General features: G+C 33.3%; 2 protein-coding genes and 2 long non-coding RNA genes across 4 annotated transcripts; 1 reads left to right on the top strand and 3 right to left on the bottom strand.

Annotated features, from left to right (window-relative positions):
* Positions 1-4986: 4986 nt before the first annotated feature.
* On the bottom strand, positions 4987-8923 carry LOC110723030. Its single transcript, XR_002511660.1, has 3 exons — positions 8565-8923; positions 8400-8487; positions 4987-5290 (listed from the first exon to the last, which is right to left on the bottom strand). It is a non-coding gene; the product is annotated as an uncharacterized LOC110723030 (long non-coding RNA).
* Positions 8924-9593: 670 nt separating this feature from the next.
* LOC110723029 lies at positions 9594-12912 on the bottom strand. The gene is made up of 3 exons (XR_002511659.1): positions 12640-12912; positions 12471-12558; positions 9594-9940 (listed from the first exon to the last, which is right to left on the bottom strand). It is a non-coding gene; the product is annotated as an uncharacterized LOC110723029 (long non-coding RNA).
* A 480-nt stretch (positions 12913-13392) lies between these two features.
* Positions 13393-17847, top strand: LOC110723027. The gene is made up of 7 exons (XM_021902300.1): positions 13393-14168; positions 14416-14529; positions 14678-14740; positions 15733-15915; positions 16033-16104; positions 16574-17162; positions 17513-17847. Exons 2-6 carry the CDS (start codon positions 14426-14428, stop codon positions 17121-17123), a joined length of 972 nt encoding a protein of 323 aa, XP_021757992.1. The 5' UTR covers positions 13393-14168; positions 14416-14425; the 3' UTR covers positions 17124-17162; positions 17513-17847.
* Positions 17848-17951: 104 nt separating this feature from the next.
* LOC110723026 lies at positions 17952-24601 on the bottom strand. Its single transcript, XM_021902299.1, is given in 4 exon segments — positions 17952-19076; positions 21302-22312; positions 22898-23917; positions 24023-24601. Coding segments are annotated over 4 exon segments (3090 nt in total). The 5' UTR covers positions 24080-24601; the 3' UTR covers positions 17952-18074.
* Between the last annotated feature and the right edge of the window lie 401 nt (positions 24602-25002).

The raw sequence follows: 25002 nt of genomic DNA, 5'->3' as shown, positions 1-25002 counted from the left end.
CAAAATGTCAAAGATGGGTGTGAATATTTGAATAATGTAAAGTCATACTAGGTTGAGTGAAAAAGAACCGAGAAAGTAGAATTTATCTTACTAGATTTTAATTGAACTATATTTTATTTTACTAAAATAAAATTATTATTATCGAACTTTTTTGCATAGGCTATTAGAACAAGATTTCTTTATTTGTTTTTTTTAGGAAAACATAATAGAACAAGGTCTTAACAACGAACACATTTTCTATGTGTCTTGCCATACCGTGTTGCAAGAGTTACTTATTCAGGGGTTATTCAGTCGATCGAGATTATTCGGTTATGGGTTACTTGTTTAGGAGTTATACGATCGTCACTCAAAGATTATTACTTGATCGGCCAAGGGTTACTCGATTGGTCAGGAGTTACTTGGTTAAGGGCCGGATTATTCAATCGGTTTGGAATCTATTAACTATTACTAAAACAGATGTTGGTGACATCACCATTGCCCATGTGTCGGTTTCTTAATAAAATTTTCCCGCCTAAATGCAATGAAAATGTCATCTTTTTTTTGAAAGCTATCATATTTAACATTTTTGAAATTTAAATATTGGAAACTTCTACATTACAACTAAAAATCTATCAATTTATCATAGGATATTGAAACAATTTTAAATAGCACACTAATAAATGACCTACTACATTAAACTATGAACATATAAGGGGTTCGGAACATTGGCAAACTGATCCCACGAAGAAAGATATTATTTGTTGTTGTGCTTAAATTAATTGTCTTACTTACATTGAATTGAATTAGTAAGAAATCAATAATACTTACTCCGTAATTTTCTAAATGAACTACGTGCTTTAAAATAAAATTAAAAAAAAAAAAAACTATACGCTTAAATTCGAAATCATCAATCAAAATGGCAAGGATTGTATTCTTGCCACATGTTGCCATGTCACCTATTCTTAATAATTATACATCAATGTTTTCTCATAAAAATGTATAATTTATTAACATTAATATTTGAACCCATAACCTCATATTCATTAAAACTAAACTTTAACTAACCCCCACTCCAATAACATCTTATGATGATAAAATTGTATTAAAAAGTGTTATTCATGTTCATAATTTCTAAAATTTTATATGTGAACTTATATGTGTATATTTTAACAACAATATGATTGCAAAATTAGTTTCATTTCTTTGATTAGTTACTCAACCATAATTCATATAGGTTATAGTTAATTAAAATATATAACCCAAGAATGCAAAATAATTTTAAAGATTTTTTCTTTTTAACCAAAAAATATGTTTACTAGAAGGAATTTATAATTTATTATGATAGCTGAATAATAATAAAAAAAAAAAATCCCTATAACAAATAAAACAAACTGATACAATATATCATTTAAGTTGCTGCATATTAAATAATGAATTTTGATGTTCAATAATATTTAAAATATTTAACAAATGGTATAATTTTATAAAGACACCAATTTATATTTCATTTGCTTTATTTTGTTGTAATATTTTATACACAAACAATGCAGAAAAACTTGTATGAACCTGGTTCACAATAATATTATTGTGGACCCGAAGTTTTACATGTACGTAACTGGCTTTGAATTGAACATAGTAACCCTTATATTAAATATAGTAACCTTAATTTTAATATAGTAACCTTTAATAAAATTTGTGTGATTTTTAGTATTGTTGCAAACTTAAAGTATGATGTTATGATCCTAATTTCAACCTAGTGACCCATATTATTCATATTGACCGGTATTTTAAAATTTTCATTTAAAAATTTTTATCTCTTATGACCTTTATAATTAAAACACAATCACTTTTATTTTAACATAATGACCATTATTTTAACATAGTGACCTTTTTATTAAATTAATAAAACGACCATAGTATCTCTATTATAAGTGGTCCACAATAAATTAGTGTGAACCAGATCTATTTAAGAGTTTGTACAAATAATGACCCGGGGCATCGCCTGGGCCAAAAACTAGTTTCTACCTTAAATATACAGAGAGTGGTACAAATTGGCTATGAATTGGAGTATATAAAAAAAGAATAAAATTAAATATGAGAGAAAGAAAGTAGTTATAGATTGGAGTATATATATTAAGATGCACTATCTCCGTATTTTAATAAATATTTCATTTTTTTTCTCGCCTATCAATGCAAATCTTTGGTCAACAATATTTTCAATTATCAATAATTATAAATAATAAAAATTGAAAATTAATAATTGATTTATTGAGATGATTCCAACAAGTAATATAAGACTATGGTTCTCCTTAGATATAAATCACAAAATTAGTGAAGGTGGTCAAATAAATAATACTCAATGTTAATGGAGCACTTAATAAAATAATAAGAGAAATACAAAATGTAACGTAATTTCACTTGTAAATTGTTACACTTAATATAATAAATAAAAGGAATGTAAAACTTTCCTAATAAGTGAATTTAAAATTCTTATTAGGATAATTGGATAATCTATTTATTTTTGTTGTTTTATTAATACTAATATATTTTATTATTAAAAAATCTAAAACTTTCCTTTTATTTTAAAAATAAAAATCTAAAACTTTCCTTTAAAAAGTAAAATGAATAAACTTTCCAATAATAAAAAAAAAAAAAGTATAATGGATTGTATCTAAACTTTTATTGCCGGCTGAGAATCACAATTTACACTTCAAAAAAAAATGTCAACCTTATTTCTTCTACCTCCGTATTGTTCTCCATTACACCCACCATCATATTGTCCCAGGCTTCTCCGCAACCTTACATTCCGTTTATTCCGCTCGAGAGTTTATTAGTTGGCTTCCTCCAATTCCCGGCTTCATAAAAGTTAATATTGATGCAAGCATTAGGAGTGATGGGAAGGTTGGTTATGGAGTAGTTGCAAGAGATGAACAAGGTGTTTGGATTACCGGATGTTGCGGGTATTATCTTGACGATCAATTTGACAAACATGTTGGTCCGAAAGCTGGAAAAGTTGTTAAGGGAGAGATAAAAGCTATATTGGTTGGTCTCTTAATATCAAAAGAAGAGGGTTTCAAACAAGTAATCATCGAATCAGACTCAAAAAAAACCATTGATATGATAAATGCAGTAAACAATAAAAACATGTATAATTATTCATGGTTAGATAAAGAAGCTGTAGATCTGGATAAAATGGCTGAACTTGGCGCTCAAGGAAGTGAAGTTGAGCAGAAGTTTGAGCATCCTCCGGATGAAGTGGTTCCGTTTCTAATCGCGGAATATTGTAGGTTTCCGTTTCCAAGGGGTATTAAGATGACCAAAAAAGAAATCTTAAATATTTGTGACTACTTAACAAAGTAGTAAGTTGCATAGTTGTAAAATGTAGGTAATTAAAGAAATCATTGTATAGTAATGATTAATTAGGAGGAGAATTACTTCGAACTTAGGGGTTAGTTGTGAGCTTCTGATCTTAATTTAGAAGATCTTGTATTCTTTAATTTTCAAAGAATGAATGTCGTGATACATACTTGATCATAGTGGTGTGCGTTGCGATTGCTATTCTATTTAATTTGCAATTGGAATATTATTATGTATATGATATGATCAAGATTGTTCATTGTTTGATTTCCAATTTAAATTCGTAGTATTACTTATATGATTAAGATTGCCGATCTTTAATTTGTTCAATCTTAGAAACAATGTCAGATTAGATATTAGGAGTAGAGGTTCTTTCGTGTAGATACGAGTCACACGACAACATATATTACAAGTACTCCGATACATTTTACCTTTCAATATTAAGAAATTTATAAATTTAACACTTTAATTTGGTGGTGTGCAATTGCTACTTTAATTTATAATTCGAGTAGCATTATCTATGATATGATCTAGAGTTCAAGACTGATAATTGTTTATTTTCTAATCTAAAATCGGTTTTTGCTTATGGTATGATTAAGATTATTGGTCTTTAATTTAATCATTGTTTATTTTTAAATCTTAGGAACAATTAGGAGTAGTCGTAGATTTTTTTTCATGTAAATACGAAAACATATAGTACAAGTACTCCGAATATAGTATATACATGTTTTTAATCTTACTTTGTAATTGGTACAAGAGAAAAGGGTCATTGTACTCTGAACATATTATACAAGTAGTCAAAAGTACTCCAAAGAAAAGTGTCATTATATTAGTTTTAAGCCTACCAAAATCTAGCAACGGCTAGAGAATAAGAGATTAAGAGGTACTAATATTGGGTATTATTATCTTGTTAATCCTTCTGCCAAAAAAGAAATTAAATAAATAAAGTATTAGGATTTTATGTGAATTGGAAGATGTTAATCATGTTAGTGATGTTCCGTATATGCATTGTTGTGGGTAATTAAGTTTGTTTTAGTTTGATTATGGGATTAGCTCATAACCAAAGTTTTTAATGTTGAAAAATTTTAAAATTACACGCTTAGCTTCACGCTTTTTAATTAAAGAAAATTACTCTTGTTAGATCTATATAGTCAACTAATAATGATCAAGACTCACATAGTCGCATTATAAAGATTTAAAAATATATACAGTACAATGTAAAAGATACCTGTATATTCAGTTAAAAATATTTATTCTCTCATACAAAAAGATTGTGTCTTATACGTAGTACAAAGAATTGATTGAGAACTCAAACTCAATGTCTCACTTGTAGAGTTGTATAGCAACAATATAATAATGTGCTTGACTTTTGTCAAAAAATTCAAAATGTGTAAAAATTAACCAATTAATTATCAGATTGCTACAATAGTAAAGTTAGGCAAAAGCCAATGAACACTCAAAGGCGTTAGATAACAAAAGTAATACTCCTAGTGAAAATGTTACAGTATAAAAATATAAATAACGCAGTAATATCAATCTATACATGATATGTTTTTGTAAATATATCTCAAAATATTTTCAAAATATAATTTCTAAAAAAAAAAAAATCAATTCATGTATACGGCAATAGTGGTAAAAAAAATTCAAAAATTGCATTGTGAAACAGAAACAGTATATTAGATAAAAATGTTGATGAGTATATTTTTAGGCCAACTTACAGTTGGTCCATAACAGTGGTGTATATGGTAAAAATGGTGTTATATTCACTTGGAATGTAGAGCAATACATATGTTTCCGGCATTCCAGTTCAAAACCATTGCGCACCCTGATAGCAATAACCAATAAAAACAATGATTCTCTGAAGGAAACTTCCAGGTTGACATTATCTCTATCTTCGTCACATTTCTTCTGTTGTGTGCAGCAAGCAGCGCATATACAGTCAAATAACATAGAGCTGCACACAAGATAACCACCAAAGTTATGAGGGAAACGTCTATCATTCTCTACACAAGCCTTAAAAAGAAATACTCCGGAGTAACTATACAAATCAACCAACATTAAAAACAGCACAAGGTAAGAGGATAGTGTTTTCTGGTTTACAATGTTGGTTGATAGGAGCCAATACCTAACTAGATTCAACTATTTGAATGAATTGGTTCTATAACATCTTTGATGCTGTCTATGTGTTACTTGGATTTGTATATTTGCAGTAGGCAAAGTAAGAGTTAAAATACAAGGCCTTGGCCACTTGATGAGAAATTTCCATATTCTTGATCCAAAATGAAGTTTAAAGTGTTTTTAAAATCAGGCATGCGTCATGGCCTGTGAGTACTTACGATGAATTGAAGACTCTGAGTAGCATAATCCAATAATGTAACTCAAAATTAGGTATGCAAACAAGAAAATTGCAGTCACGGGGCTTCCCTAGGTTTTGGCAGAAACCAAACTTAAGAATTAGGCCACAATATGTACTTTTGACATGGAGACATAGAATTAAGATAAGTGCAATGCTACATAACTGAACTTGATTAAGCAGAAGCTATGTAAGCATTCCAGGTACGCGCACAAGGAATATAACATTTAAACTATTGTTCATAACAAACTATACATGCAAATAATGCATTGCCTTTTGTTGTTATTTTCCCCTTTATGTATGATTTCCCTAGGATTTTAGAATAGAACTTCATATATAATTTACAGAAAATGTCTGAAGTTCATGGAAGCTTCTAGATTCAAAAGAAAAGTCAATAAATAGGTATTATAGTAATCTGTATCCTATACAATCTATTTTAGAGATTTTCTCAACTATAACAGCTCAAAATTTGAAAGCAGCACATCTCAACATTGAGAAATAAACTATTAGTATTGAAGGCAAACTGGATCAATATTCTTAGACCTCAAATGCTAGACTTCCCTATTGCTGTACATATACCAAAAACTCCAGGTCCCACATCCGTTTGTCAAGACTCCAGATAATAACTCACTTCACAGTAAAGTTAGGACTAAGAAGTCACAACCTAGGGAGGTGAGAGTAAGAAATCTAATAGAAGTTAGGCCATTATGGGAAAACCTTAACCTCATTTCATTTAGTTGGATAAAAAAAAAAATATACATAAAAATAAACAAATAAACACACACACACATATCAGATCTGCCTCCACATTTAGACTTTTGTACAATTAGGCTTACAAGTTACAAGTCTTACAACTACGAAGAGAGGATGCCTAACAATCACTTTTTAAATTGCCCAGGTATAAAGAGAAATCTGAGGTATATAATGGGTCATCTCACAGAAGTGACAGACAGAATTGACTAGCAACATTAATTAACCTCCTGCCTGCCATTACTCACAAGTCACAAGGAAAATCCATCAATAGAGTGTGGTTGCCAGAAAGGTTAAACTTCCTGTCCAGGAACAGGGTGAGATAGAGTGGAATCTAGACCAATTTGGGTAATGCAGTCCAGCCAGCCTTTCCGGAAGAAACACAGACAGCCACTATGCGCGCGTTAAATGTTTTCGCGGACTCATTTTGACTTATCGTCATCACTGTCAAACAGCTAACTGAAAGCCATGCAAATCCTCATGGGACCTCAACACCACCATGTATGGTTGATAGGGCCCAGTTGGCAATTACACCTTCCAAACTATGCTTTTAAGTGTGTAAACAAGATTATATAATCTGTTCTTCCAAAAAAGTGATTCCACAAATATGAGTCATGAACCTCAGGTCCTCAACTAAGGCACCAACTACTAATTTGAGTACCTGATAAAGCTCTTAAAAGTTAAAACCTTCATGTAATCTATCAAATCATTTATCTTTTCCCAGGATCTATCTAGCCCCAAATCCATCGATCCACTTTGTTTTCAATCGAAAAGAAATTGGTGGAAATTTTTTGTAAGTAGCCATTTTTTACCAACAGCTGGACACTTGGACAATGAAATTATCAAATCTCAGAAATGCAGCTTTTAAAGCTTAGCCTAAGTAACGTTTATGCTATAAGGAATTCCCTCCCTACCACCTACTAGAGTGATGTATTCCAAGAAATATAATTCAGAACTCAAAATGAAGATATGCTTCATCAAAGGTAACTATATTAGAAGGGAATGACTTAATACCATCCAATAATTGTGTAGAAAACTACCATGTTTAATGACATAGAGAATGGGGAGGAAACGATTATCAAGCTCACCATTAAAAACCTCATAATCTGTGAGCTTCAATTGTCTGGGTCTTTTAAAACTGAATTCATGGTCTAAACTTAGGAAAAGCATGGCATTAGCAATTCTTCCATTAACAAGCTGAATGTCGACCATCATAAACTAGAATAGACCTCTCATGTGTTGAAGCATGAGAAACATCCACGACCAACAATGTTTCCAATGTCCATTACTCCATAATGAGTCAAGATTCAAAATACATTTGTTACTCATGTACCATGCTCTAGCCTTCACAAAGAGTTAAACATATGACACGTTCTGTTAATTGGAGGATATTCGCCATTGAAATAAACCACTAAAGAGATGGAGGGAATCAGATAATTTCTCCTTTGGGTAATATTTAAATACTCTGATACTAGCAAGGGTAGTTCAACACGATATTTTTTACTGAATAAAGAAAACAGATGTCTACTCTTCTTTTACTAATGGTATATTAGCATTGAGATGGAGGGAGCACCAATTTGCGCTAAAGTGAAGTTACCGAAAGGTCCGAAACTAATCATTTAGTTATGCCGCACAACAATAATCAATCAAATTTACGCCATAAATCAAGGCCCAGGCACAAAAGCAACATAATTGGTTACAAATCAACTAGATAAAACCCTATACACACTAAACCAATCTCCAAATTAGTTTCTTCACAACAAATTAGTCATCACATTATCAAAAAAACGAACGAATTCGCTTCACATTTTGTCACTAATATCAAGAAATTAATGCAATCAAAACAAAATCACAACAATCACAATCACAAACACAAACACAAAAGCTCAACGATTCAGTTCAATTGAAGAATCGACAACAAAAAATTGAATCAGAAATTAGGGTTAGCAGAGGAACATACAATGCAGAGAGAGGTAGTATCAGTGTTGTTTGGATCTTCCAGAAAATGGTTGCTGCTTCTCAGTAGCTAATCTGAACATCCAGTATACCTGAAACACAAGATCAATCAAAGTAAGAAAGAGAGAAAATTGCAAAGAAGAAGAAGGAAGAAGAGTGAGGTTGGTACCAAAGCTATAAGATGAGCAGCCATGAGAAGGACGACGAAAAATGGGACTAATTCCAGAAACCCAGCCTTGGTTGATTCATGTTGCGCCATCTTTATTTTAGGAGAGATTGTGTTCTGTGCCTTCAAGAATTTGACTTTGTTTATACACCCAGCCTGCATTCCTAATTGTCCGATCCGGTCCGGTTCAAAACCCGTGTAAACAAAATTATTTGGTCTATCTAAAATTAGTTTTATTTTTTTTTTTAGACAAGAAAATTAGTTTAATTTATATAGGGAACAAAGGCCCAAAGTAGTCAATATAGAGGTAAAACTACTAATATGGGTGTTTGGCATCGCTGTAGTTTTTCGTTTTTTTTGATTTTTTGTTATTCAAAATCATATGATATTAATCTAAATTAGTTAAATGGGTTAAAATCATGATAATTTTAAAGCTGACAACATAAAATAGAAACTCCTTTTTCATGTTTCCTGTTTTTGGTTTTTTATTTTTTTTTTTTTAAAAAAAGAAAATTGAAAAACAAAAATAATGTCAAACAAGCTAACATTGTTAACGGTTTTATCCCTGAATAAAATGCTTTTGCCAAAGATATAAACTTGTATTTTCTCTACTTTACTACAGAGTATAACTTAATAAAATGTATTTTATCTAAAATAAATTAAATCGCTAAAGTAACTATTAAGATGAAACAAACAAACCCAAAACATCTTATCTATTAAAGTATCATTTTACTTTGTAGGTCACATAATTCTATGAAGTATTATCTTTAATGTTTCTAAAATTTGTATTTATAGTCTTGAAAATTTCAATGTCAATGATCAAGTATCTATTCTCATATTTTGCCAATGTATACACGATCAAATGCAAAGGCAACAACATACAATACAAAATTTACAATGTGTTTTCAATAAAATTGAAGAAAAATTAAATGTTAACAGTAAAGTTTTTATTGCATGGTAAAATTAGTGTTATATAGGAAGGATCCGAAGAATAATGTAGTATGATAGTCCAAAGGATTAAGTTTTACGAAGTTCAACTACCGAAGCATATGAGTATCCAAATTGTAGACAATGAATCAATAAATATGTTTACAAGATTGTATTTACGAGATTACAAAGAAATGAGATACACACAATTTGAATTACTAGATTAAAACGCATTCTTGCCCACATGTTAGATTTTACATTTTTACATTCATGTTTCCAGATCCATTACATCAGCAACATCAATACTTCCACTCGGGAACTTCGCCTTACAGAGCAATAACCTACAAAATAATGATTCTCTGAAGGTAACTTCAAGTTTGGCACTATCTATATCAGTGGCACGTTCTTCCTGTTGAGTGCAAAGTAATGCAAGCAACCCTTTAGTTGTAGAGCTGCACACAGGATAACCATCAAGTTTATGAGAGAAATGTACTACATTCTCTGCACAAAATAACCATCAAAACAATAACTTCGTACAAAGAAAGGCTGAGAATAGAAATCAACATTAAAACAGAAAAAGATAGGACATAATTTTATGTTTGCAACGATGGCTTATAAGATCCAATACCTAAATGGGTGATTTCTTATTGAATTAAAAACTATCTTTCAATGTCTTTAATGCTATAAACAGTAGTTTGTATATGGTACTTTGGAAACATGTATTTGTAGCTGGCAATAGTAGGAGTCTAAATGTCATCATCTACTTAATGAGAAAGTTTTGTGCTTTTGATCCAAGATGAAGTTTCTAGTGTCCACAGAATCAGATAGGGCCATGGGTACTTATGGTGAAATGAAGACTAACATTTCAATAATGTACCCAAGACTGAGAATTTGGTTTGCAAACTATAAAATTCCAAACATAGGAGGTAGTGACTGCACAGGGTCAGTGTAAACAAAAGGAAACACAGAGAAAACAGCTGAGCCACGGCATCAAATAAAACATGCAGTACAGTCATAAGGCTTCCCTAGGTTTCGGCAGAAAAAAATAATGAAGTATACATGGTGAAAAGGTTAGTGCAGGAATGCTGTACTATTATAATTGAACAAGTAGAAGCAGTTTTAGCAAACATGATGAGCCATCAGACATCTAATTTTTGAATCCAATATAAGCCATTCTATGCATAATATGCACCAATGAGTATCATTAGTTATTAGTCTTATTACTTATCACTTTCCCTTTAACATGCATAAAATCCCAAAAACTTCTCAAAAAGGGAGTCATAAATAGTCAACATGTATCATCTAAAATTCATGTAACTTTCTAAATTCTCGAGGGAGAAATGTCAATGAATAAGTATAAATTTATCTGTATGACCCTAAACAAACTATGTATACTTGTATTAGATATTTTGCTAGCTATAACAGCTCTGTAAGTCTACTAATAAATTCGAGTTCTCCAAAATAATCTCTATTTCATGCTAATATTCCAACTTTCAATTGAGGTTCGTTCAAAACAAAAATACAGTTCACACATTACTGAGATATTCCCACCATGATTATAGACTACCTACCAAAACAATTTTCTGTCAACTGTTAATAAGATTACTATGATAAGGGTATATAAGGGAATAATCCGAGGTAGTTAAAAGGTCATCTCACAGAACAATATTGACAAAAATCATCAATTAACCTCTTGCTTTCCATTATTCATAAAGAAAAGCCCTCAAGAGACTGTTTTGGGTAAGCCCAGGGTGTTTATATTCCTGTCTGGAAACAGGCTGAGATGGAATGGAAATCAGACCAATTTGGGTTATACTGATCAGACAGCATTCCAAAAAAAATGAAGACAGTACATACTAGTATTCTACTAACCATGTATTGGACAGTTGGACACTTTCATCGACTCATATTCATTAGCTCAGTACAATCAAAATGCTGACTCAAAGCCTTGCAAAACCTCATCAGAGTCATCTCCAACATGTAAGGTCGATAGGATGGGCATACATCCTTGTGAACCTCCACAAAGGCACCAACTTTCAATCTTAGAATCTAATAAAGTTCTCAATACCTTCATGAAACCTATCCACTCATCTAACTTCTTCGGAGAACCAATCTAACCCAAAACTCCATTATTTTTCTACCACTTATTAAACAGAAATTGGAGAAGTATACTGAAATAAGCCTTCTTGACCTTCAAATCTCAGAATAGCAGCAATTTAAGGTTCAAAAACTAGAGTATAAGTTACATGAGTACATAAGTGGATGAAAAAAATTGAATCACATTCTCCTATAGGTAATATGTCATCACTAGATACAAAGGAAAATCACCAATGGATCCTAGAAAAGGACAAGTGTGGGTTTCTATCAGAGTATCAGAACACACTAGCACTGTGAAAGTAGATGTTGACTAATCCCAAATATCAGCATAAAGCGAATCTCAAGCTTTATAGAACAAGAAATGAAATTGTCTGCATAAGATTACTAGCATGAGCAGGTAAACACCATGTTTACAGGGCAAAGTGGCTAACTAATTAAAATTTCCTGTTTTCTTATTACTAATGCCAATCAGACAGAGGCAGCACCATTCCGCGTTCAAGTAAAGCTAACCGAGCCATTCTTGATTCGTTGAAACAAAGAAATTGGTCAGTCGATGTCTCAGCATCTCACTACGCAGCAATAATTAATAAATCAAAGCCTAGGCACAAAAGCAGCATAATTCATAAATATGAAGTAATCTTCAAAATTTGTTTCATTTCAACAAAATCACTCAATCACATCATTGAGGAAACATACGAATTCAACGCGCATTTTGTCACAGACATCAAACAAATTGAACCAATTTAACAAATACTAGTACAACTCAAAGAAACAAAAAACAAAATCACAGCAATCACACACTAACAAACACAATACACAAGAAGCCTTCAATAATCAACAAATTCAAACAATTAAACCAAAATTAGGGTTAGCGGCGGAACATACAATGCAGGAGGAGGCAAAATCAGTGTTTTTTGGATCTTCCAGGAAATTGCTGCTGCTTCTCAGTTGCAACTCTGAAAATCCAGTACACCTAAAACAGAAATATCAACCAAAGTAAGAGAGAGAAAATTGAAACAAAGAAGATGAAGAAGAAGAGTGCGATTGTTGGTACCAAAGCTATGACATGAGCAGCGATGAGAAGGACGACAAAGAGAGGGACCAATTCCAGAAGGCCTGGTTTGGTTGATGGTTGATTTTGCGCCATTTTCAGAGGAGAGAGAAAGAGAAATGGTTGAAGATACTGGAGATTTTCAATTGGAGACGAAATTCATTTGGAAGAAGAAACTGCTGCGACTGTGATCGTAATTGTAATTGTATTGATATTGTGTCAATGGATGTATCGTGCAATCTGATGTTGTCCTTATTCCAAATTTTTTTCATCACATTTCACACACATATAGTGTGGAGGACTGGTAACACTAAAACTTGGCAATTAACAAGCTTAATTGTTTAATATTTCATGGTCAATACACAAATTATGCAAAAATTAACTTAATTTTTAAATATTAAGTAGTATAAAAGGTTCATAAGTTTAGATAATTTCAGGAAATCTATGTTCAGATAAGCTGTGATAAGGGTTAATTAGGGCTGTCAAGTTTAATTAATAACTAAAATAAATTTTAATAAAAAATCAGGTGAATAGAACACACCCTTAATCAACAAATTCGGATACTGTCAACTCAAATCAACTCAAATTTAACCGAAACGCACAATTCAATTGCCCCAAGAACCCTAATTGTAAAAAACGCCCAATTCAATTGCCCCAAGAACCCTAATTCCTAAATATAACCATTTACCCCAATTATTGTTGGAGAAAAACCCTAAATTAAGAACATGTGGATTCATACCTTGGTTGTGAATTGAGTGTCTGCACTTGTGAGGATAAATTCTTCAAACAGTAACAGGCGAAATTTGAGAAAATTGGTTGAAATTGGGGAACAAATTGTAAATTGAAGTTCGAAACTTAATAAACAAAAAAATAAATAAATAAATCGGGGAGGGATAAGGTAGCCATTACTAGCTGTTGGGTGGGGCCCTCAAACAGAAATTCCATCGGATTATCTAAAAAGGTAATAATCTGAATATTTTTTTAATTTAAGAAGTGGTAATTTAAAAAAAAATAAAATAAAATAACGGGTGGTGATTTCAAAACAGGTCCTCCTCTAAGGTGGTAATTTACAAATTTTTCTTAAATTATCTCCTTAAAGTCCTACTAGTATTAGGAAAGTCATCCTACAAAATATGCCAATATCTTATTTAGATGGTGGGTGAGACTATATATGGAATAAATAACAATTTTACCAAAATACCCTTACTGAGATTATTATTACCTACCCTCCCTATTAATAAAATGGTGGAAATTCACCCCTAAATAATCTCATCCCCAAATCCTTTATTATTCTCATTCCTACCAAACAAACAAGACTTATTTTTTCAATTGGGATTAAAATTCTCAATCTCACGCCCAATTCCCACTTGCCAAACACCCCCTTATTGTTTTTGATAAAAATTGAAGTATACCAAATCTCTCTGCTCTCTCGTAAAAAAAATAGGTAGTATCACTCTGCTCTTTGCTCTCCCTCTCTGACCCCTCAAAGGCGATTGGTTGTCGGCGGTCAGATTTTCTGCTCTTCAATTCAGGTTTGGGGTTAAATTATTTTGAAGTTGTAAATTATTATTTGATGTTGTTATATGTTTGATTGAAGACTTAAAATTGTAAGTTAAGTTGCACTCCCCGTTCCATAATGACGTTCTTGTTTAGAATCTTTCTGCGAAACAATGTTGATTAAAGTAGGAGCATTATTGTGCAACGGAGGGAGTAATATTGTTGATTGTAGTTGTGAAATTGTTCACTTTTAATTAATGTTTTAAAATTTGTTGATTAGAGGTTGTGAAATATGGCGATGATGAATTTCGATATGTATGTATATGGCCACCGTCACCCTGACTGTTATGGCAATGGTTTCAGTAAGGATGTCGTTCTCTCTGAAATTCTCAGATGGTAAATTCTTTTCATCTTTTTTCTCTTTCTTGATTTTGCCGCTCGTGTTAGAAATATGAGATATCGGAAAATATAGATTCGTCCTTATATTATATCTGTCTTACACTTTCCACATTTTTTTGAATCTAATTAATGCTTATTTCTGAAGGGGTTTTGTATTGAGTTTGGAAGTGAAAGGCAAACTTGAACGCTATAAGTCTCGTCTTCAAAGGTGCCTTCCTTTTATCTGAATTAATTAATACGAGTATCTTTGTTCTATTTTTAAAAATAGGGTTGAGTTTTTGATAATTGAAACTGTATTCTAATAATCATTTTTAATTGTGCCACTTGTGAGTACTAATTGTATGCCTTAATTTTACAACTAAGGCAATCTTAACAAGGAAATTCCAAATTATAGGCGTATTTCTCAATTTAATCCCAACTTCTAAGTAACTTCGATTAATTATAACTATTATGAGAGAATTCTCGTCTTAAGCTTGTGTGATTGAAGTGCTTGCGAATTATGAGAGAATTCTCAATCCATTTGAGTGAGGTGAGACTATATTGGCAAAGCCGCAAAGCTATACTATAGTTATTCCATACTTCTGAATTTCTGATTATTTTGAGATGATTGCTAATCATTGGCATAAACATTGTTAGTTTTATCTTATAAGATAAAATAATGAAAGACATTTATGTTTAATTACTGTTGAAACCTTTGAAAATTGGAGGGGAAAAGGCGAGGAAGGAAAAGAGTTGGACATTTTATTTTAAAATTAAGTATCAACTTAAACATATGTTTGTAACTTTGTATATAAAGAAGGGAAAATGAAGCACAAGGAGGCACATGGTTTAAATTTTATTAGATATAGTATAGGCTGACTTTCGCATTGTCCTATGTCAGGAACCCCCAATACCTTTTAGAAATAATCGAGGTTTCCCTTGTAAATCGATAACATCCTATTTACTCCGTAGTTCATGTAAGTTAAAATTTTAAATCATACTCGGTAGTCCTTCAATTTATAATAATACTAGAGTTCATAATGTGTTCTGTTTGGATTTTATCTCACGCATTCACTCTTTAATTGATATTCAATTTTTTTTCCCCTTTTGATTTTCATTTGAATTTTGCACTTCTAATTATTGTGGAAATCTGTAACTTATTTTTACTAATTGACTTGAATCCATGTGATTGGCTACTTGTAATACTATTTGGAACACTAGAATCATCCATAAGGCAAATCAAGAGTACTTGAACATCACTGAAGTAAACACACCAACTCATGCTATATGTGAATACTCGGCCAGCAACAAAGTGGTGGCTTTATATCTACGTCTGCTAGCTAACAAAATTATGTCTCAAGAATGCAATAGCAATGACATCAATGTTGATGGGCTTGTTTTTAGGTGAATTTCCTTTCTTTCTTCATTTATGCTTTTACTAAGCTTATATTTATTTGCTCAATTTTTTTATTTTGTATTCATTTATTATTTTCTAATGCCCCCTGTACTATGCCTATGAAGCTATGTCTTGGAAGCAACATTTAGTACACTAACACCAGAAGGCAAATTGTGGTTTCTTACTCGTCTCCAAAGGTTAGATTTCAATAAAGTATATGCAGTTTAAGCCCCTTGAATTACATTTTCCTTCACTGTAGGAGATGATGCTAGTCACTACACACGGCTGTAATTTGGAGGGTATGTCAATCTATTGATCACAATCATAATTAAGACTCCCATGTGAATTAATAGCCGTGCTTATTATTGTGGGATCTGGGAGAAAAACTATCACCTTACCCAGAATAGATGTATAAATATTTCATTGTGTACACACACCATATATGTTATAATGTATCATTGATTTCATAGGAATAATATGGAATTTATATGACTATTAAAGGGTGCTTATCTGTGGAACATTGTCAAATTTATAAGTTTTATGGCTTATACCTCACAATAACTATTCTGAAAAGTCAAGTGCTATTTTACCACACTAGTAATTGTTCTACTTTTTGATTCACTTTCACATAATTGACTTGTTGTAATGCTCCTCGGAGTACTCTAGAATCAACGTTGGTGCAGTAGAAGATTACATGGGCATCAAAAGAGCAAGCACCCATAAAACCAGAAAAAAAGGATCAACCAAAAACAAGGGAGCAAGCACCACTTTAATAAAAGAAGGATCAAGCACTTGTTTAACTAAGAAAAAGGGAACAACCGCTCCTGTATCTGAAGGTTCTCATAAAGAGAAAGCTCAAGGCTGTGACTGTACGAAGGCTTCATCTCTGAAGCCTCCAACTCATGCACCCTCAACCAACAAGAAATTTAAGTTTTCATTTGAGGGTGTATGTAAAGATTTGTATCCTAGGAGCAAGCTTCCAGAAGGGCTTCTATTGGCTCAAAGTATTTTCTGTGCAAAAAATGCCTTGGCCTTCTACAATGACAAACATGGTACAGAATATAAGCTTGTTGAACCCCTGTCTAGTGCTCGTCTCTATGAGTATGGGGTGCATTTTCACTGCAACTTCACTGCAACTTCACTGCTGTCAAGCTTAGAAAGGATGGTTCTCGCGCAGCTCAACCGAAGCTCTTCTTCGCTAGCTTTGTTTATGTGAAAAGTGGAATACGTGATATGTATTGCAGCATCATTGATCGTAAGCTGATTACTTATCTCTTAATGCTATCATTGTGCCCTATTTTACCTGCTTCTTGTACATGCCAGTGCTTTTTCATGTGAAATTTCGCATATCATATATTCAAATCACCTGTACTATTTTCAGATGCTCAAAAAAGTTCACATCTTAGATTAATAATGAATTCATTTCATAGGCCTTGAATTTAGTTATCTGATAGGGTTATTATTTATTTTGTAATATGATATGATATGATGTCATATCCTATCTTTGATCATGAGAGGTTAGACAAGATGACAACTAATTACTGATGAGTGTGCTCTATTTTTAAGATCTCTTACTTATGGTTTCGATTTTTGTTGCTGTATCAGCTGCTAAAGCAATTTTCTGGTGCTGTGAAGTTTGTCCACCTGATCTTGCTCACTGTCATCGACGTGCTGGTTTGTACAACGTGTTAAGGCGATCTCCGCCTGAGTACTTTGAGGATGTAAGAAAACGAGTCTATGCAGAAATTGCGTTGGATGTTTATAACAAGAAACATGGCGCAGAGTATGAGTTGGTTGAAGCTTTAGAAACCAATGTTGTCCCTGTAAGTTTTGGTACCTATAGGTTCCACTGCAACTTCAAGGCTCAGCTTGTGAAACCGGACAACTCTTTAAAACCAAGTCTTTAGTCTACTGGAAATACAGTCATGAATTTAGCAGAACAGTCAATACTCAATAGTCTTGTATATATATATATATATATATATATATATATATATATATATATATATATATATAATTTGCTGATTTAAATTAAAAGCTGGTATAGGTAGTAATTATTGTATGTTAAATTGTCAATCAAATGTCAGGTATACCTGAAACAGGAAGATCAAACAAACAGAGCAATCTAACTCGGCTATTCATGAAATCACGAGGAAATCAGAATAGATCAATTAAGAAGGCAGCCCCGCAGTAGAGAGAAACCGTTGTTTGGAAGATCAGACGATCTGATGATTTTCTCAAGTTCAGTTGCAACATGCACCATGGTTGGCCGTTTGTCTCTTTTTGTAACGCACCTGAGGGCAAGCTTTATAGAAGCAGCCATTTCAGCGGTGACCACACCGTTTTTAGCGACTGCAGGATCTACTACAATGTTACTTGAGGGATTTTTTCTGAATTCTTTATTTACCCAGTCAGCAGACTTCCCTGTCAAGAGCACTAGAAAAAGGATACCAAATGAATACACATCTGTACACTCTGCCACTCTGATGCGTTCATCCTTTCCAGGTTCCATATAAATGCTACGTTTTCCAAAGTCTTCCACAAAGTTTTGTCCCTCAGGGATAGATATACATCGACTAAAGTTGGACAACTTGACAATGTTATCCAAGTCCAAGAAAATATTATCAGTTTCCAAGTAGCCGTGAATGATCGGTCTTGAAAAAGCATTGTGAAGATGTGAAACTACATGTGATATTTCCCAGGCAATCCTTAGCCTTTCTTTCCACTCTAATATTGGATTGGTTTGATTCTCATCATTGAATAATACCCGATCATTAAGTGTTTCCTCAGTCACCCATTCATAAACAAGAACAGGATATTCGGTCTCAAGGCAACATCCTATTAGTTTTTGAACATTACTATGACTTGCCATCTGTGTCGCAACCAAAATTTCACGCAGAAAACGCATTCGTATCTCATCAGAAGCAACACTTTCTGGCAGCTTAACCAAAACAACATTCCCTTCCCAAGAACCTTGATGCCAGTTGCAATCTTCATTCCAGAAAATTCTATGATATTCCACTTTCATTTTGCAAAGCTCATCAACTGAAAAGTAACGGATAGGGTTCATTCTACCAGGAAACAAGGAATTGCTCTCTTCAGATATAAATGATTCATTCTGCATGTAATATTCTTTGCTTCCTCGGAAAATCATGTACATGCCCTCTCCCTGCAACCACCGATGAAAATTATAAAGTAATGTAGTCCCTGTTGCCATGGGCGGAGCTAGAAGGGGACATGTGGGGACACTTGTCCCCCCATTTTCAAAAAAAAAATTAAAAAAAAAAAAAAAATTTAAAAAAAAAATGCAATTACAGTGCTCTGTTGCGACATTTGCCAGCCAAACCCTAAGTTTTTCAATTTTCAATTTCTCTCTCTTCGATTCGCCCTCGCCTGTCGCCTAGCCGGCTCGCCGTGACGCCGTCCACCGTTCGCCGGCAGTTCGCAACAGTGACGAGGTTCAACAGCCGCCCTTGAGCCTTCGTCCTTCGTGACTTCGTGTCTTCGTGACTTCGTCATATGCATAAGCATAACACATTTGCTGTAAATCTGGATTTCAATGGAGGTATGAATGTATGATTAATTGAATAATTGATTACTTGTTTTGTTGTTTAAATGTTTAATTGTTTAAATTTACAGTAAATCTGAAATTCTGAATTTCATATTTTTATTACTTGTTTAAATGTTTAATTGTTTATATTTTTATTGTGAATTTGTCATTTGTGGCCTTGTGGGTATTGATTATTGAATAATTTGAATTGATAAATGATTATTGATTTATATTTGTTTGATTGTTTCCCCTGTTAGAGTTTTTGGTTGTTTTTGTGAAATGTGAATTTATATTATTAATTATTGTAAATTATTGAAATGTGTAGTTGAATTAGAAATTTAAAATCTTAGCCTCTTAGGTTTTGTTATTATGTAATGATGTGGATTGTGGTCTTGTGGAAATTGATATATAATTTTCGATTTAATTAGGAAATGTCAAACGATTCACCAAATTCAAACAAATCAAAGGCAACTAAACAACCCGATCTTCGACAATTCTTGTTTAAAAGAACGAAACTCAATGAAAATGAGTCCAATGAAAATGAGTCCAATAACTCACCTTCATTTAGCTCCCCTCAAAGTCAAGAAAATAGTATGGAAATGGGTGGTTCAAGTAATAGTAATGTACCATTAGAGGAAGATTCGGTGTACGATGTTGAACTTCTTCCTCATGATCCGGGAAAAAGAATAAACATTATGGCAACGGCAATTCATTTGCTTATCAAGTTGATGTTGATTCTTCCCGTTGCCACGGCAAGTGTTGAAAGAGTGTTTTCTGCAATGACATGTGTCAAAAACAAGTTGCGAAATAGCATGGGTGATCAACTTATGAATGATTGTTTGGTCACTTTTATTGAGAAGGATGTCTTCTTACGAGTTTCCGACGAAAAGATTATTGATCGATTTCAAAGTATGAAGACTCGAAGAATGAACTTGTAATTTTAATGTAATGTTTATGTAATTTTTTTCATCATTTTGAATTGTATGACTAAGTATATATTTGTATTTTGAAATTTTAATATTAAGTATTAACCAATTTGTGTGTGAGTTTTTTTTTTGTTTTTATTTTTTGTTAAGCTTTTCGTAAGTTAAGCATTTTGTCCCCCCAAGTTGAAAATCCTGGCTCCGCCACTGCCTGTTGCTATGCGCCCGTAGCATTTCCCCCAGAATATGGGATTAGGGAGTACCTTCTTACAGCTAATGCTTTAGATTTCACTGTCAATCTGTTCTCGTACTGTAAAGAAGCATGAATGGCATACCAGTTTGATCTTAGGAATTTTGCCCTATCAAATTCTTTTAATCTACAAGAATCACGATAGTAAATTTGTGATGTCCATCAAATCCCTTTTTGATTTGTAATTTCTCTGTCATAGAACCACACTTCTAATGCCACATGTACACACGCGCCCACACCCGCACCCACACGCACAACACACAACACACACAAAAACAACAAACAACAAACAAGTACACCCACACAAACACACACACACACACACACACACACAGTCTTATGAGAAGCACACTTCAGGATAGTAAAAAACAAATTCTTATTCCATATTATATAATTTGTCTTTCAAGCTCAACTAAAGGAACCAAATAAGATTATTAGAGTTTTCGATTCCGAGTTCAAATATAATTACAAACATAAAAAAGCAATTCTGTGTGGAAAATGTTTTTTATCTCTCGCTCTTTTTTTTTATCATTCTCATTTTTCTGGTGAAAATATACCTCGATTTCATTAAGGGGCTATAAACAGTATTACCATTTACCATCCATAATAAACCTTGTATCCTTTAAGCTTAATGAACTTGGATAAAAGCACTCTAGTCATGAAAGCCATACCTGAAAATTACTTGTACTAGGGATAGAATCATGGGATCTAATGATGTTGTTGAGCTCAGTTGCAATGTCTACCATGGTTGGCCTACTGTTTAGGAGACTAGTTGTGCATCTGAGTGCAAGCTCTATAGATGCACTCAGATCAGTGGTCGCCACTCCATTTTTAGCAATTGCAGGATCTACAATCTCATTAATGTGCCCCAATCTGACTTTTTTTGTTATCCAGTCAACTAAATTAGTCCACTCGTCATATTGCTCTCCTTTGCTAGTAGATAGAAAAAATGTTTTCTTTCCTGTTAGTAGCACAAGAAACAGCAGGCCAAATGAATACACATCTGTACACTCTGCCGCCAGAGCTCTGCAGTAATACTCAGGTGGCGAATAACAAGGCCTACAAGTCCGAAACACAAAATTTTCACCCTTGGAAGCAGAATAAAAGTTGGACAATTTAACAGAGTTGTCTTGATCCAAAAAAACATTTTTAGGCTCCAAAGATCCATGAATGATGGGCTTGGAAAAAGCTGTGTGAAGGTAGGAAACAACATCTGATATCTCCCATGCAATCCTTAGTCTATCCTTCCACTCTAAGAAGGGTAGTTTGCTGTGGTTCTTATCTTTAAGTAAAATAAGATCTTCTAGAGTTTCGGCTGCCACCCACTCATAAACAAGAACAGGAAGTTTAGTCTCAAGGCAACACCCTAGTAATTTTTGAACATTATTGTGAGTAGCCATCTGTGTGGCAATCACAATTTCACGTACAAAACTCCTTTGGATCTCATCTGAATAACTTGACAGCTTTACCAAAACAGCTTTCCCCTCCCAAGTACCTCGGTAACAGTACCGGGAAACCTCACCAAGTTCCACATTCATGTTGTTAAGCTCATGAATTGAGAAGTAGTGGCGAATAGGGTGTGCACTATCATGAAATAAGGAGATGTTTTCTTTAAGCAAACAAGTTTCATTGTGCATGATATATTCCTCCCTTCCACGAAAAATCCAGTATAGGCCATTCTCCTGCAACAACCAAATTAACAAACTCCATACTGCATGTCATACAAATTGCTTCATTTTTAAGGTATTTAGTAAAAGCTTTGGTGTATTGGATTTGCGGTATATTTGTTCAGTTGTAACTCTAATTAAACCTAGGATAACTCAAACACAATAAACTGTTCTTCTAAGCTTTAAATAATGCATGTATAAGCTTACGTAATCAAGTCAAGGAGACAAATGCATTAGCTTGAAATTGTAATCATCAAAAGGAGGAAGGAGTCATCGATTGGAGTTGTTGAAAACATGATATATTCAAGAGAGTAACATTTTCTATTAATTAAAGATAGATGTTAGCTAGCAGCACATGCAGTAGAAGATGATGTTCATTGAAATATTATGAAAATGCCATTAATGACATGGGAAGCATGTGAAATGTCCAAACAACATGATCTTAGGGTCTAGATTAGTTCTAATTCTCTTTTTAGCCTTGGTTCTTACTATTATTATGTAGCTTAAAGTTCTAAAGCTCAGTGTCAAAAAAAAGAAAAAAAAAGGCTTAAAGCTAAACGAGGATGAAGCAAGCATGTGATAAAGGTCAGAATTATATACCTGAAAATTAGTGGCGGTAGGGATAGATTCAGGGGATGTAATCATGTTCTTAAGCTCAGTTGCAACCTCCACAATTGTTGGCCTATAGTCTGCTTCTGATGTGATGCACCTGAGTGCAAGCTGTGCAGATGCTCTCAGCTGGAGGTCCTCAATACTTGTCACTCCATTTCTAGTAATTGCAGGATCTACAATCTCATTGACACAATTTTTTTTTTATGCGATTCTGTACCCATGAATTTAAAATTCCCCTCCTGAAATAGACCTCTTTCCTGTCAAGAGCACAAGAAATAGTATACCAAACGAAAACACATCCGTACTCTTAGCTACTTTTGCACTTTTCATATATTCAGGTTCAATAAAGCCAAAAGTCCCTGATATTGCTACATCTTCAACAAATTCTTTACCCTCAGGAATAGATACAGTTAGACTAAAGTCTCCTAATTTGGCAGCATTGTGTTGGTCCAAGAACACATTAGAAGGTTTCAAGTGCTTGTGAATGATAGGCCTAGGAAATGCCGTATGAAGGTAGGCAACAGCATGAGATATCTCCCACGCAATCCTTAGCCTATCCTTCCACTCTAATACTGCTTTGCTTTGATTCGCATCATCAACAAATATACGATCATGAAGAGTTTCCTCTGCCACCCACTCATATACAAGAACAGAGGATTCAGTCTCAAGGCAACATCCTAATATTTTATGGGCATTGTTATGACTAGCCATTTGTGCGGCTACCACAATTTCACGCAAAATGCTTTCTCTACCGCTACCAAAAGTTCCACAACGAGGTCTTTTTACCAATACAACTCTTCCCTCCCAAGAACCTTGGTACAAGTCATAGTATCCATCTCTATGACACAAAAATTCTTCCCCATTCATGTTGTTGAGATCATCAACTGAAAAGTGGCGAATAGGATTCGCCCTACCATGAAACAAAGTAATGCTTTCTTCAAGTACCCATGCTCCATTCCTAACGAAGTTTTCTTTGCTTCCACTGAAAATTATGTATTTGTCTCCTACCTGCATCAACCACACCCCACAACAACTAAAATTTACAGGATTATTGAAAAGCTCTTTTCAATCAAACTTTATCTTTTGCCAGAGTATTATTTAAATCTTAAATACCTTTTGACGAGTCATTTTCTTTTTCAAGCGAGTAAGCATGTGTGTTGTTCTCTCCATAGTCTCTGCCAATATTTGCTAATTGAGTCACCTTCTGACCTTGATCTGTCACAAATTCAATCATTATGTAAATCTCATTAGCTTAATTTCTACACATCACCCAAAAAGATTTATAGGGAATTAAAATTGAAATATTTTGGAAATTTAGAAAATTGTAATTGGAAATCATGATATTATTCTAGAAGCCATCAAAAATTATTTATGCTAAAAAAATAGTGGGGGTGTTTGGTGTTCAGCGGATTGAGCGAAATTCAGCAGATAGGCCTCAAATTAGAGGGTTGACCAAGTTTGTTAGCTAATTGTGGGTGTTTGTTGGACCTAGCAAACGGGTCATTCGGGTCAAATCTGGATTGGGTCAATTTGGGTTTTGGGTATGAATCGGTTCATGTATTGGGTCGAGTTAGGGTTGGGTCAATATCAAGTCGGGATTAATTTGTTCATACCATTTTCAGGTTGAGTACGTTCACGTCATATTCGGGTGGGGTCAAAATCGGGTTGTTCCATTTGTATATCAAGCTTATCAATAATTTTATATATTTGTCATTATTATTATAAGAACTATCAATACAATTTATGAGTTTGGGATAGAGATGAGCAATTTGAGTCATTTTTGGCACTAAACATTTTTAAGAGGTAGCCCCAGCTAATCAATTTAATAAACAAAATTTGTTTATTAAATGGTAAAATGGTAAATAAAACTTGATTTATATACAAGTTTCCCATTTGATAAACAAATTTATTTATCAAATTAATTAACTGGTATTTTGTGCATTTTTAGTTCAATTATAAGGTAATTTTAGTTTAGGATATTTCGGGTCAAACACTTCAAGTCGAGTCAACTTTAGGTCGGGTCAATTTCAGGTTGAATCATTTTGGATAATAGGTCAACTTCAGGTCGAGTACAATCACAGGTTAATTTGGTC

The sequence above is a fragment of the Chenopodium quinoa genome, unplaced genomic scaffold (genome assembly GCF_001683475.1).
Source record: "Chenopodium quinoa cultivar QQ74 unplaced genomic scaffold, ASM168347v1, whole genome shotgun sequence".
NCBI classification, from domain to species: domain Eukaryota; kingdom Viridiplantae; phylum Streptophyta; class Magnoliopsida; order Caryophyllales; family Amaranthaceae; genus Chenopodium; species Chenopodium quinoa.
This window is presented reverse-complemented; position numbering and strand designations above follow the sequence as displayed.